Source organism: Crinia signifera, chromosome 1 (genome assembly GCF_055691185.1).
Source record: "Crinia signifera chromosome 1, ASM5569118v1, whole genome shotgun sequence".
Classification (NCBI taxonomy): Eukaryota; Metazoa; Chordata; class Amphibia; order Anura; family Myobatrachidae; genus Crinia; species Crinia signifera.
Window position 1 is genome coordinate 355,159,539 of NC_139217.1, and position 15,537 is coordinate 355,175,075.

At 42.9% G+C, this 15,537-nt stretch overlaps 1 protein-coding gene across 1 annotated transcript in view; it reads right to left on the reverse strand.

Annotated features, from left to right (window-relative positions):
- MMP11 (matrix metallopeptidase 11) overlaps positions 1–15,337 on the reverse strand; it is a 38,151-nt gene extending 22,814 nt beyond the window's left edge. Inside the window, exon 1 of the mRNA XM_083158405.1 lies at positions 15,094–15,337. Within this exon, the coding sequence (XP_083014531.1) occupies positions 15,094–15,183 (90 nt within the window). The 5' untranslated portion in view covers positions 15,184–15,337. The remainder of the gene's footprint in view (positions 1–15,093) is intronic.
- Positions 15,338–15,537: the final 200 nt, after the last annotated feature.

Consider the following 15,537-nt stretch of genomic DNA (forward strand, 5'->3'; position numbering starts at 1 on the left):
TGTGCAGTGCAGAGGGGTTTGTGCAGTGCAGAGGGGTTTGTGCAGTGCAGAGGGGTGTTGTTGCAGAGGGGTTTGTGCTGTGCAGAGGGGCTACTTACTTTTGTGCAGTGCAGAGGGGATTGTGCATGGGTTTGTGCTGGGTTATATACTTATATTGTACTGGTCGTGTGGTGTGTGGTGTGCTGCACTGCAATCCAATAGACCATATACTACTGTCAGAACATCTTCCGTGTTTGATTGTTCTGCCCTCACGCAGTGTTTTACAAGCCCCGTCCATAAAAAAAATACAATCTAAAAATGTTTTTGCTTTTTTTTTTTTTTTTGGTGTGGACTGCAACCCAGTAGTATACACCATAAGTTCCGTGTGTGATTGATCTGCCTCCACGCAGTGTTATGCCAGCTGCACATTACAAAAAACTAACAGTAAAAATGTAAAACAATTTTTCTCTTTATTGTTTGTGTGTACTGCACCCATACTATACTGTCAGAAGTTCCGTGTGTGATTGTTCTGCCTCCACACAGTGTTATACAAGCTGCGCATTAAAAATAATAATAATAATAATAATAATTTAGCTCTTCTTTATTGTTTGTGTTTACTGCACCCCAATACACCATACTGATACTGTCAGAAGTTCTGTGTGTTAATAATGAGCCAGCTTACTGCAGACCTTGGCCTAAATTGAATGAAAACAACTTTGTGAGCTGTAAAGTGGTCAAAATGGTTATTGAGGTTAATATTACTCTAGGGACAAAAAAATTAATTTTTTGAAAATTTTTGGAAAAAATCCAAATCCAAAGCCTTTCCCCGCCACTTCACAAATCCAAATCCCAGCAACGAATCCAAATCCAAATCTTTGGCCCTGGCGCTCATCTCTAGTATAAACCAGTTTTCTTTCTCAAGTACAATCTGATATAGTTTAAGGTCCATACACACTGGGCGATTTTGAGTTGAAAGCAGCTCAAACTTCATGTTTTGAGCGGCTTTCAGCTCAAAGCCGCCCAGTGTGTACGGCCCGGCAATGAGCGGAGAGCGGTGATGTGCGCTTCCGCATCATCGCCGGGAAAGACGTTCATCCGCTGGTAATATTACCAGCAGATGAGTGGCTTTGTGGACGGCTTTGCATAGTGCCGCGCTATGCAAAGCCGTCCACCCCCCGTTGACAGCGCCAGGCAGGGTGAAGGCACCTCAGTATGTATGCACTGAGCGGCTTTACCCCCAGCGATGACAGGGGTCATCGCTGTCTATACACGCTGGGCATAATTTCCCAATGTGTATGGACTTTTATACTATCAGATGTACAGTAAATATAGCTTGAATTTCAGTTGCCCTCGTCCTTTTACATATGGTAATAATATGTCAGAAATCTCCTGCAGACGATTGTTTTCAAACTGTTTAAAGCTGCTATTGTCATTTTTATATCTGTGCTATGTCAAGAACTTAGAAATAGTGGGATAATGTCACTGATTTTACATCTCCTAGGTCTGATTAGCACCTTTTGCTGGTGAGGAGGTGTATTGGGAGGGGCAGTTAAATCAGGATGCACATATGTTTCTTTTGTCTGATATATTCAGTATAGTTTGGGATGCTAGTCCTTCAGGACGCTAGGGATCTAGTATATGAAGAGTCTAGTTATAAAGGGTCATCTTTAAATTATTAGCAGCATTATACCGCCGTTCAACCAAAGGTTGAACCCAAGAAGGTAAACAACACACCAACATTACTTCTGAAGGACTGCATTAAAACCACAAAACTCAGGAACATCATGTGGCCTCAACTCACCTTTGCCATGAGCACACCTGGATCAGGCCTACCACCCCTACAGCTGAGAACACCAGGACTACCCCTCATGGTGAGCATGGAGCTGTGAGGGGAAGCACCAGGGCCAGCCTATGTAGCAACACCTCCCCCATCAGTCCCTTGTAAAGGTGTGTCCATGTCTTTTCTCTCCCCCCCCTCCTGCAGCATACATCTACCCCACCATGTGCTATTCCTGTAATGTGTACCTCCACAGAATGCACACCCTGCCAGCTCTGACCTATGCAATGCACCAAGCTGGTTGCCTCAGATGGTAACTCTGCGGGCAGGATGTGGGTCACGTGGATGTTTCTGTGCATGTTTCTACACAAGTATTTGCTTTCCAATATATGCACTGGGTCCTTGTATGGCTCGCCTCCTACAGTGTAACCTTCATAGTGCCCCCACCATGGCTGTCTCATCTGGTGCACTTGTGGATGGGATGAAAAATATATGGACCTGAGTATACATTGAAATCACCCATTTTCGGTAATTTCTTTTATGAGTAATCTATTCAACCCAGGGTAAACCTACGCAGAGCGCCTAAAATGGCTGCCGCCCATGGAAGTTATTATCCAAAATGCTGCACCAATCCTGCATTATGCTTACTGTGTGCTCAAGGGTTTCTTTTGTCTGTTATTGTACTACCAACATCCTCTGTAGTATGTGCATTGTTTTTAATGTCTAAAGCGCCTTGAGTCCTGTTGGAGAAAATGCGCAATATAAATTAAACTTACTTACTTACTATACTGTACTGGAAACTCCTAACAACAAATTGTTTTCACCAAAACTCACTGGAAAAATACCCGCTGAACTGTATCTCATAGAGGGCCAATCAGCTCCTACCTGTGATCTCACAGGCTGTGTTTGAAAAATGTCAGGTAGTAGCTGATTGGCTGGTTGTTTATAACTCTCCATTTTATTACTTTTCAAGCTTCGTACATCTCGCCCAGAAAGTGCTTGTTCGGTCCCACCACCAAACCCCCTCGCTGGAACAAAGATCATTACAGTATCAATTCCTATGTGAGAATGTCCCAAGAACAATTTGTTTCCAAATGTCAAAGCCTTTTGGAATCTTAATACTTTATACATTTCTGTTACATTCCTTATTAGTGCATAGTCCATGTATTTACACATGCGTTTCTACCACCACCTGCAGTGCATAAATATATAACAAGTTAATATACATTACAAAATATATATTACAGCAAATGGTGACTAGCACCGGTTTGTCCATTTAAAAAACTTTCCACAATTGTTTTCCTGTCTGGTGGATCTCCAACTACAACTTATATCCCTTTTACACCGAAAATCCCGGCCCGGCATTTGAAACAAGGATCCAAGCTAGGTCGGATCCGGGATTTTCCCCATTTACACTGCAGTGCCTACCCACAGTGTAGATGGAGGCGGCGCTTGGAGATGACATCATCTCCAAGCAGCAGGACCGCGGTCATGCTGAGGGAAGCCCAGAACCAAGGTAAGCTGCTGGGCTGCCCCCAGCCCTCGTGCACCCCCCAGCTGTCGTCCGGGAGGTGAATGGATGCCGCACACAGGCATCCATTCACCTCCTCCGCTGTCACCACTGCTGACTGCAGAGTATAGCAGACAGCAGTGGAGGCTGTGTGTGCCCCCCTGTCCAACCTGCGGATGCTGCGGTCCGCATGTTGGACGTCCTCCATTCATGTAAACGGGAGCTGGGTCGGATGACCCGGCATACCCGTTTACACCGCCCTCTACCTAGGTCCTAGACGTGTCCTACCAGAAGTCCTGTGTAAAGGAACATGGAGTGACCCATTTACACCGCCGCTGACCCGGGTCTGACACGCCGATGACCCGGGTTTTTGCGACGGTGTAAAAGGGGTATTAGTGTGTCCTGGCTAATACAGCACAAAATACAATGAACAGATATATAATATATTTGACATACAGGTTATGGTAAAAATGGTATACTTATTGTGTTGCAAAAGTGAATGCTTAAATTGTGTATATGTATTTTATTTAATTTATTAACAGTTTCTTATATAGCGCACACATATTTCGCAGCGCATTACAGAGAATAGTTGAACATTCACATCAGTCCTTGCCCCAGTGGAGCTTACAATCTATATTCCATACCACATGTACACGCACACACATATATATTCTAGGGTTAGTTTTGTTGGGAGCTAATTAGCCTACCAGTATATTTTTTGGATTGTGGGAGGAAACCAGAGTACCTGGGCTAACCCACGTAAGTACGGGGAGAATATACAAATGCCACAGAGTTAGGGCCATGGTGGGAATCAAACCCATGATCTCAGTGCTGTGAAGCAGTAGTGCTAACAATTACACCATCCGTACTACCCTTTACTTTATATGGAAAAAGATTATTCTCATTGCAAAGTAGTCTAGCTCAGGGGTCTAAAAACTAATTTGCTCTGGGACCCCATCAGACAATAAAAATAATTATGGGACCCCAGCAAGTTACTGCAGAAGGTCATCACATCAGTAGTCAGCAGATAGCACATACATGGCAGCATTGTGGAGGCACAAAATGATGGGAGGAGTCTAAAATAACAGACAATTCAACAGGTTTTTCAGACTCTTTGAATCACTGACTGAGATTAGAAAAGTCATCAGCCTAATAGTCAGCAAAATGGAGTCGCGACCCCATGCTGACAAGGTCAGGACCCACTTTGGGGTCAGGTCCCACAGTTTGAGAACCGCTGGTCTAGCTTATAGTGATACTTACTGGTTGGGGATATAAGACGAAAATAAGACAGTTGATAATTGCGCACACCTGCAGCCTATGGTACAAAGTCTTTCACGAAAAACATACAGAACAAGCACCACAAAAGAAATGTGTACCACTCTAGTGCAGTTGATATAAATCCAACCATCAACTTAAATAATTATTTACCTCCCTTCTTTTAAGTAAAGACTGTATCTGTTTCAATATAATGTAATCCAAAAACTACTCAGGAAGAGAAAACAGACAGTCATGCTTCAGATGAAGGACTGTTTGAGTCTGTGTTCAAACAAAAATTTAAATTGCAGGGGGGTATTCATTCCCGGGTCACAACAACCGTGACCATTGCCCGTTTTCGTTTTGCTTGACAGCATATCGCCAGGCGGGATTCAATGTCCCACCTGCCGTTCAGCGAAAAGGGGTTGTGTCCGCGTAAATGCCCGTGGATTATCGAGATACGGCTGTGATCAAGACAATTCATGGCCGATATCGGCAGCTTTAAAAGTCAGGCCCGATCTTTTGATCTGCCTCTTCAAAGCGGTCGGCCAAGACAGCATTGAATAGGCACCCACCCCTATTTACCCCATCGGAAATACCCACCTAATTTTTCGTACATTACATTTGTCCCAGCTGCAGTGCACATGGTTTGCCCATTATGAGAACAAATTTGTCCTGCGATCAGGTCTGAATTAGGCCCCATGTGACACTGTATAGTGCAGCGTTGAATGATAATCCTAACAAACATTCTGGCCTGATCAAAACAAAGTTATCCTGACCCCTTTTTGGTTGTTCATGGCTTTTTATGCAGTATTACATTGCTGATCTTGTAATCCTAGTTGTACTATCTCGATTTGTCAATTTCATTCACTGGAACACTAAAAGAATCTCTGAATGGACTTTCACATTTCAGAATAATTAGTTTTGTCATGCTTGACTCTCCATCACTGGATTTTACAGCTTGTCTGTGGCAAACAGTCTGTGTTTGCATTATGTGATCCAGAGACTTCAGTCTTGCCTAAGGGTTCAATCCATTAAATGCTCTAAGCTCCCAACTACCTTCTCTCTTTGTCCGTGACTGAACGTATCACTGACTCAAATTCAAAGTCACCTGGAGACAGGTATGGGCTAATTAACCTTTCACATACAAACCTGAGACAGGATAAATACCAGACGGTTCCAGGGAACTATGGGCTTCTGCATATGATAAGTTATTGTGCGCAAGGAGAATATATATCATTATCAGCCCCAATCCCACTGGTAAGTATTTTTCTCTGTTAAATGACTTAATTGTCACCATTGTAATAATAATAAAAAAAGACACCTAGGCAGCTGAGAAGTACTGGGGTGGAATAGTGAATCTGGGTTTCCCCTATTGGATGTGTGAGAAAAATGTTTAAGTGGTACTTGTTTCCTAGCACGGCGCCCATCGCATCGCATACCATAAGGCATACGATGCGATACGATGTTACACGATGGCAGCCGATGTTATACAAGTTTAAATTGTATACCATCGCATTGTATGCCATTGTATGGCATATACAATGGAATACGATTTAAAATTGTATAAGCACCCTAATGGGTGTTTTCAATGGTAAATGTGCCCCCTATAAGATAATTAATTGTATAAGCACCGTAATGGGTGCTTACAATGTTAAAAGCACCCCCACGGCACCCGTACTATCAACGCCAACCCGAAGCGTGGCGAGCGCAGCGAGCCAGCGAGGGACGGCGGTATGCATTCTCCGACCTTTTCATACCCCCACTATCCACGTCGGCATGGATTTGATTTTATATAGTGTGGCGGGCGCAGCGAGCCACCGAGCCCAAAGCATGGCGAGCGCAGCGAGCCCCACGAGGGGACGCGGAATACATGTGAAGTTATGCGCGTGCGCTCGCCACGCTTCGGGCTGCGCTCGCCACACTATATACAATCAACTCCACGCAGACATGGATAGTGGGGGTATGAAAAGGTCGGAGGGCGCCGTGCTAGGAAACAAGTACCATTTAAGTTATTATCATTATTATTTTTGCCTTAATACTTTCAAATTTTTTAATAAAAGCTTTTTCATATTTTTTTTATTTTTGGTCTGTTGTCACTTTTATGAAATGGCGTAACCAGGCCAGGTACCACTCTGCAATACTTGTTAAATATTCTTTCTCACAGTGCTGTAATGAAGATAGTACTGCTGGTGCTATCTCCCAGGGTGCAATGCTCCGTGGACAGTCCTGGTGGCAATATTTACTACAGTATATGGAATGAGAGCCATGCGACAGATACCACCAGGCACAATGGTTGATGGTAGCCTTCCACATCTGTCCCACGGCCTAATATTCCTGTCTATTACCTTCTAGAGGGTCCTAAATAAATAAGAAGTAGATTCTGATTGGTTGCCTATAGCAACATCCCATGTGAAATAGGACTCCCATATTAGTAAATTTTACCTTATTGTGAACTGCCCTGGTTATGGAATCAGTATGCCTGTGTGTACATCGTATGTAGACCATATGCAGGTACATACATGTCATACATGCTCTCTCTGCCTCCTGTAACTAGGCAACAGGTTCTCCTGTTGTTGAAGTGAACGCAGATTGATTGCCTTTGTATTTGGCACATGTCACTATGACACAATAGATTGGCAACATCTCCTCCAGGGGTGCGATGGCACTAAAATACCTAATTTCTTCTCTGCTCTTCAATGCAGCTGTTGGGGAACCCGTCTGAAGAATCAGGTGACATTAAGCCAAATTCACAGGGCAAATTCTATTTTCATAATGGCACACACCTAGTTTTGTGCAATTGCACCCATTTTTACAGAAAAGTGCTTGGATGTTCTGCCCAAGACTGAAGCACTCATACCACCATCTGTCACCTTAGTAAATCTCTATTCAAATATCCCTGTAGACCAGTGGGAAGTATTCAACAGATGGCGGGCCAATGACAGCAGGTGAAACTATCCTGCTTTACGAAGCAAATTCCATTTAGGGCTTTCAGAGCAGGTATAGGATTTCCTCATACAAAATCCAGCTGTCATTGAGCCCATTTCATCGAGCATGACGCCCCTGGCATTGTTCATGTAACCCCCAGATTCAGGCATGTAACCCCTGGCCTTTATAAAGAACCCCCTAGCAATGTGCATGTAGGTTAGTGGCACTTATTTGGCATAATATGTAATGGGCATTATGGTGTGTGGCATAATGTGTAATGGGCATCACAGTCTGTGGAATATGTGTAATGGGCATCACAGTATGTGGCATATGTGTAATTGGCATCACACATCACAGTGTTTGACATATGTATAATGGGCATCACAGTGTGTGGTATATGTATAATGGGCATCGCAGTGTGTGGCATATGTATAATACAGTACGGTCGCTGCATTTGAGGGGGTGCTTCAAAAAACATTGCTCAGGGTGCTAGTAGGCCTCGAGCCTGCCCTGCCTATGAGGAACTGAGCATACCAGTGTCTTTCTCTGCCATCAAAGATAACGCAGCCTGTTCTAGAGGGGTTACCAACTCAGTTTTAGACTTTTATTGATGTGTTCTCAAACAATAAAGTGGAGTCTCTTCCTCCAAATCAGGCATACGATTAATGCCATAGAGTTCATGCTTGGTACCAGGTTTCCTAGAGGGAGATTAGAAGCCCTGTCCATCCCTGAAGCCAAAGCCATGGAAGACATGAAAGAAAATCTTAGTAAAGGCTTGATCTGTCCTTCGAAGTCTTCAGTAGGGGAATATGTTTTTCTTTTAAGCGCAAAAAAAGACTCTCTCCTATCCTGCATTGATTACAGGGGTCTGAAGAAAGTCACGGTCAAATACATATACCTGCTACCCCTGATTTCCATTCCTTTTGCCCAACTAGAGAGACAACCATGCACCTGTTGGGTGCATATAATCTAATATGAATAAAGGTAGGAGACAAGTGGAAGACTGCATTCCAACCCCACTCCAGGCACTGTGGTTATCTGGTCATGCCCTTTGGCTTATCTAATTCCCCTGCGGATCCAAGGCCTTAATCCATGAACATTAAGGCTGATGCCTTATCTCAAAGTTTCTTCATGCTCATGATACTAATTATTCTTGCCACATTTATCCTTTTTTGCTTTTTCAAGATCTTGCGTCCTGAGTGCAGTCCCTGCAGGCACAAGTACCTCCAGTGATTCCTCCAGGACTTCTGTTCATTCGAAAAACTCAGAGGAATTGTCCAATTTCCACATTAATGAAGCCTGTGGTCATCCAGGCATCTCCAAAACTCGAGTTACTGCCCACGCCATATGGTGGCCTTCTGTTACTTTAGATGTCCAGAAATTCATGCAATCCTACAAAAACGGTGCCAAGAATAAAATTAATTCTCTCCCCCTCTGTCCAAACCATGGTCACAATGTCTTCAAAGTCTATTTGGCTAGTGGTTGAGTAAAATATCTTCTTTTATTCCCTTGACTTCCCAGAGATAAAGATCTGGCTTCATTATTCATCTAACATATATTAGATTGCATGGTTTGCCACAGGATATCATGTCAGATAGAGGTACTCAGTTTATTGTTTGGTTGCGGAGATCTTTCTGCTCCTCTTTAGGTATCAGCCTCAGTCTTGCATCAGGATATTAACTGCAATCAAATGGCCAGACTGAACATGTCAACCAATAACTTGAATAATATCTTCACATTTCTAAATGTCCCAATGTCTGGGCTCAATATCTACACTTAGAAGAATTTACTTACAACAATGCTTATCCACTAAAGTGTCTCCTTTTTTTGCGTTATCAGATGTCACCACAGAGCAAATGAATTTGATCCCTTACAAGACTGTTTGGGTCATATAGAATAAATTGTGGAAAATATCAGGATTCCTTGTTTGTAGGAGGTTCATTGAAAGGTCTATAGAAGTGGTAGCCAACCCTAGCCCTCGAGAGCTACCAACAGTTCACAATTTCCAGACAACCACAGCTGCACTCATTAGTCACTGACACATTTTAAAAGATACACAGATGGAGCTAATTAGCTCACTTGTGATTCTGTGAGGAGACCTGCAAAACATGCACTGTTGGTAGCTCTCGAGGACAAGGGTTTGCTACCCCAGGTCTATAGGCTTCAAGAGAGATCATAGGTACATAGAAAATTCCAATATGCAGCAGATCATAAAAGATCCTTCTTCAAGGAATTTGAAGATAAGCCCAGTTCTAGGGTTTCCATAACCCCTCCTGGGGAGGGGGGACATTGTTACAAGCTACACTGCAGTTTTCCTTCTTGGCGGGTTATGGATATTGCTAGGCAACCAGGTCACTGCACCTTCCAGCCTGTGGATACTCTGTGTGTCTGAACCTTGCATGCTTAGTTGTGCCTGCAACCTTGCTTTGCCATTGATATTACCGTTGGTTATTCCATAGCCTGTCTTTTTATCGTACTTTCTCCCACAGCTCAGCCTGTGTATAGCAGCTGCACTGTGTTCCGCAGTACCAAAATGCATGGTGCGTCATCTGCTGCTGTTGGATACAATGTGTGTACCCAACAATGTCTACAGTGGTGCCGGCATTGGCAAGTGTGTATGCACGATTGCTGGTGCCAGTAGCGATGAGCAACGGCAGGTTTGGGAATGACCATGCTGCATTCTTTATTGATGTCTTTTGTCATATGTACATGCAGGATGATGGAGGACATCATTAAGGACCCTTGGGATATAGTGTGTGCACACAAGACCATATGCACAATGGTATCTTTACATTTTATCTTTCAATGTGTATGCATACCTAGATTCTGCTCTGCCAGATCAATCTCCATTCCCCATTGGCTTTCAGACAGTTGTATGTTACTATTGGGTATTTTCCTGTAGTCTCCAGCCAATTGTATAAGTCCCTACTGCTTGAGCTTTTAGACTTGGCTGCATCCTAAGTACCGGTTTGTGCATAATACAATAACAAAACAATGGGCAGCCATTGTAAGCAGAAGACCCTCTTGGTGGTTTTGGGTGGTCTCATAGAATTGTGCTTGAGTTCAATAACAATCGAGCGCAAATGATCCAGATTGCATCATATATGTGAAACATCTTTGAATGTGCAGTAGCAGAGATTTGTAAAAAAAATTTGCTAAAAAATATTATGTACAAATAACTTCTGCCAATCATCCCAGCTCCCATCATATATATTTAGCAGTCCACTAGCACTTTTTTTTACTATTGCTCACTCCATCCATTTCCCTTATTTGCTGCTCTGTTACACATCAATATTTTCTTGTTTTAATTCTCGCCATCGAGTCTGTTAGACTATTGATATTTTGGACCAATATACAGAATAGAACTAAATGTGCACTTATGACGTGCATATGTTCTTAATGGGGTACTTCCAAACCAAAAAGTGCTCCCATTGGTCATGTTCACAAAGACACAGAAAAAGTTGACTCCCCCCTTACGTAAATGAAGGGCCATTTTAGAAGAAACAATATCAGAATTCATAATATGATTTCAGTAGTGACGTCATTAACCATTTAACTGGCTAATATCTGTTCCAAAAGCAGCTCAGAAATTGTTGCTTTTTCATGATTGAATTAGCTCAAGAACATCTGTTTTTACTTAATAAAATAGTGCCAGCACAGCTGGTGTGTTACTGGCAATGGGTGCTGACATCAATGACTTGACATCAGGGCATAGATCATTGATGGTTTTAAACCTATCCTACTATATTTTGCATAAACATGAACAAAAATGTATAATAATTATGCTAAAAAATTGTTTTCCAGATGTATTGATAATGATTATCGGTGATGTTGGCAGTCATGGCTTTGCTATTTTCTTTATGTCCTAGTAGCTGAAACCTCAGGCAAATACAATGTGACAGTACAAATATGGGTGGGGATCATTAGGTCAACAGTAATGAGGCTGACAGTCAATAGGTCGACCACTATTGATCAAATGTGATATAATCCACACAAGAAAGGTCAACAAGGTTGAGTCTGACATTGACAAAAGGTTGACACAAACAAAAAATCTACATGAAAATGGCCAACACGGGAAACGGTCAACATTTAAAATAAATGTTGGTGTCTATGTTGAAATCTGCCAACATGGACACCGTATAAGTGTACCGCATCTCCTTGCATGGCTCACTGCGCTCGCCATGCTTCCAGCGCGGTGCTTCGCTGCACTCGGCACACTATTATAATATAAAGCCCCCATACACTGGGTGATATACCTGCAATGTGGGTGATTGTGATTGCAGCAATCACAGAAAAAGAGCCCAAACTGCAGGTGACTGACAGCAGATCCGATGCAATCGCACCAGATCCTGCGAATCGCCCCAATATCCTGGACTGCTTCTGAGCTAGGCATGCTCAGCTGTGGTTGCATGCTATATATCGCATGCCAAAGAACTACATTCATTATATCGCATGTGATCCTGCCACCTGGGAAGGTCCCAGGCGGCTCAAGGGAGTACTGCGTGCTATTTCTCTGAGGGGAGAAATCGCCGCAGTGTATGGAGGCCTTAACTCTATCCCCACCTGAATCATGAAGTTATGTAGGGTACACACCAGGACGACCCGCTCACGATGCACATCGTGAGCGGGTCGTCAGTGTCTCGTCCGACCCACTCACGATGACGCGGGGGGCACGACCCGCTCACGATGTGCACCGTGAGCGGGTCCGATCCGATGCCGACCCGCACCCGGCTGTATGGTTGTCATTGAGATCCTACCTGCAGCAGGTAGGATCTCAATAACGACCGACCGACCAGCGGGACCGCGCATCGGATCGGTATCGGTCCACACCAGGTCAGAAAAGGGCCCAATCACCACACAATCTACATCCAATTGATCGGAATTGGATCTAGATTGTGGGGATCGGGCCCTAGTCGTCCTGGTGTGTACCCAGCATAAGAACAAGTCGGTTTAAAAAAAAAATCATGAAAAGCTCATGTCGACATTGTCCTTTGTTGACCATTTTCATGTCAACATTTTGCTTATGTCAACCTTTTGTCAATGTTGATCTAAACCAGGGCTGGGCCACACCGGCCCTCCAGATGTTAGTGAACTACACATCCCAGCATGCCTTGCATCAGTTTCAGCATTGCCACATAGCAAAACTAATGCAAAGCATCCTGGGATGTGTAGTCGGTCGGTGTTGCCCAGCCCTGATCTAAACAATGCTGAACTTTTTCATGTGTTGACCTTTTCACTGTTGACCAAAAGTGGTCAACCTACTGACTGTCGACCTAGACACTGTTGCTCATTCGACCGAATCCCTACAAATACAATGGCTTGCCTGACGGCATTTCTATGGTGGCTACCACAGGGAATAATGTGGAGTAGCTGAGTGGACACATTTCACCGGTGGCTGCTTATCTCTTCAGCCAATGGGTTTATACAGGGGGCAGTGAGTTGCCTGTTTACATATCCCCAGTGGCTGCTGCACTCCGCAGACCGCAGCCATTGGGCAGGGATTATTGCAAGGCCGCCTGATTGGCAGACACTGGGGGATTCAAGGATGCAGAGGTGCCAGGTAGTCTCTATAAGATTGGTGACTGGGAGTTTCTGATTGGTCGCATCAGATTCAGTCATCATGCCAGGCAAGTGATTAGCCATGGTCAGAATGCTCCCAGCGTTACTGTATTTATTTATTTTTTTACTGTATTTTTATGAATATTGGTTTAGGAAAAAAACATCTGTATCTATAGTACATACCGTATATACTTGAGGTATAAGTCGATCCGAATATAAGCCGAGGCACCTAATTTTACAACAAAAAACTGTGAAAACGTATTGACTCAAGTGGGACCCTCACTCGAGTATAAGCCGAGGGGGGCTTTTTCAGCATAAAAAATGTTTTGAAAAAGTAGGCTTATACTCGAGTATATATGGTAAGTAATAGCATACCCTTTACCTTTACCTTGTAATAACCGTTATAGGACCTGTATCTCATTTTTGAGTACCCTTTTATTTAACTGGGAGGAGTTATACAAAATACCTACTTTATTTATTTTTAATCAGGGCATTTTCAGGGTGGTGTCTCTTTAACATAAACTCCCTTCAACACCTCTCTCTCTCTCTCTCTCTCTCTCTCTCTCTCTCTCTCTCTCTCTCTCTCTCTCTGTCCTTCTTCACTGAACATTCAATCCGTGCAATGTTTTCAGATCCTGTTTATATAGAGGATAAACATTTCAAAAGATCGGAAATAACTTTGAACAAGAACACAGAATCCATCTGGGCAAATTGCATATTGGCTCCCGTAGATGCCACCATACAGTCAACTAGTGTTACACTATTTAGACAATGATACAAATACAAATGAGAGAAGTAGCACAAACACGGCAGCACTGGGTACCACTGTTTGCTGTGTTGTGCTTTAGCAGCCAAACTTTCTCTTTGTTCTGGTTATAAGCCCAACCCATCATAATCAGGCTGTAGTCTAAAACTCCTCCTGGTGAAGCTTCTTACATTATTCACTGTGCTTCATAAGGAAAAGCATAAAGAGAAAAGCGCTCTTTGTTCTATACAGAACGTTGGCACACAGGTCTAGATGAAGCCAAGTCATTGTGTGGCAGTCCAAAGCAACAAAGGATCAAGTGTATTCACACCTTCCATAAGTCAGTGGCCAAATACTATAATTGTGTGTTTTAAATGCATTATTCTATTTTACATGTATGTATTTTGAATGAATACCTGGGCACATGCAAAAGTTCACATGTTCTTGTTCTTCATGATTAGATACATTATTTTGGTGAAAAAAGTAATGCATTGGCTTGATAGGAACATTTTAGCCACATGAGTGCCTTACAAGTAAAATCCTGATGACTGCAAAATGGTTTAAAGATGAAATGCCGGTTTCTGTACATGTGCGCCTCTGAAAAGCTGTCAGACTGTGCTTAGCACTGATATATAAAAACGCCAGCCTGCAGATTCCAAATCCCAGGCAGCTGACAGCACAAAAACACAACATCCCTTATACAAACAGGGTCTGCCAGAGTCATCCAGTGGCTGTCACACTCATCCAATCAGAAAATCATCACCCCTGAACTGCAAGGGGCCTGCAGCACATTCCTCGAAGGTGAAAACATCTGCAGAGAAACTTATGAACACCCATTATATGCTAATGCCCCCTAATAATAAATTAGTCCTATTTCAGAAAGAGCACTATATAAATTAAATTAATATTATTAATAATATTTTATTTACTGTATTTACTTATTTATGAACAGTTTCTTAAATAGTGCAGCAAATTCCGTTGCGCTTTACAATTGGGCACCCATTGCTCCTCTGCTAAGAGCAGAGAATGCAAAATGAAGAAAAAAGGAAATTAAATAAGCATTTTATAAACAATTCCAAACACATTTGCCATCCTCTTGGTATTATATGTACATTGCATCTGCAAAGGGTCAAATATATGAGAATAGTTAAGGGGTGCACTTAGATCTCTAGTCTGAGAGTTCCAGGATGGATTAGAAAACTAGTAGTAGAACATAATTACTACATGGTTTTATTACATTTTAAGTAGAACATGAAAATATCCAACAGAAACTATTTGTACCAATGCATTTAAACTATGACCTAAAACAATACAAATTAAATGACAATGCCTGTAACTCACCTGTGTTCTATGTTGGAAGGTCTTCTGGGTTAAAGGTGCTGTGTGTGCCCCCAGCAAGCATAGAGAAGGCAGGATAATAAGGAGGTACATCCTCAGACTGGACACAGGTTGTATGGGAGAGGTAGTACTACTGTGTATATACAGCAGACGTTTTTTGTTCTACTTTCTTAGCCTTTCTTCTCTCTCTTTTTTTCCCCTGTGTGTATGTGTGGAGGAGCTGCCCGGTGCCTGTCAGTGAGCAGAGGATCCCTGCTGGGGATTTATACTCCTCTGTGCCTTTTGTTCTCTCTCTTCACTTTTATGGCCTGAAGTGACACATCTGAGCAGCATCACGTGCTAAATGTTTGGGAAGGAGAGAGAGAGAAAGAAAGAGAGGGAGAGGGAGAAAGAGAGAGATGGTTTGACTGAGGAGAGTGGTACAGTTTCAGAGGAGGAGGGAGAGGG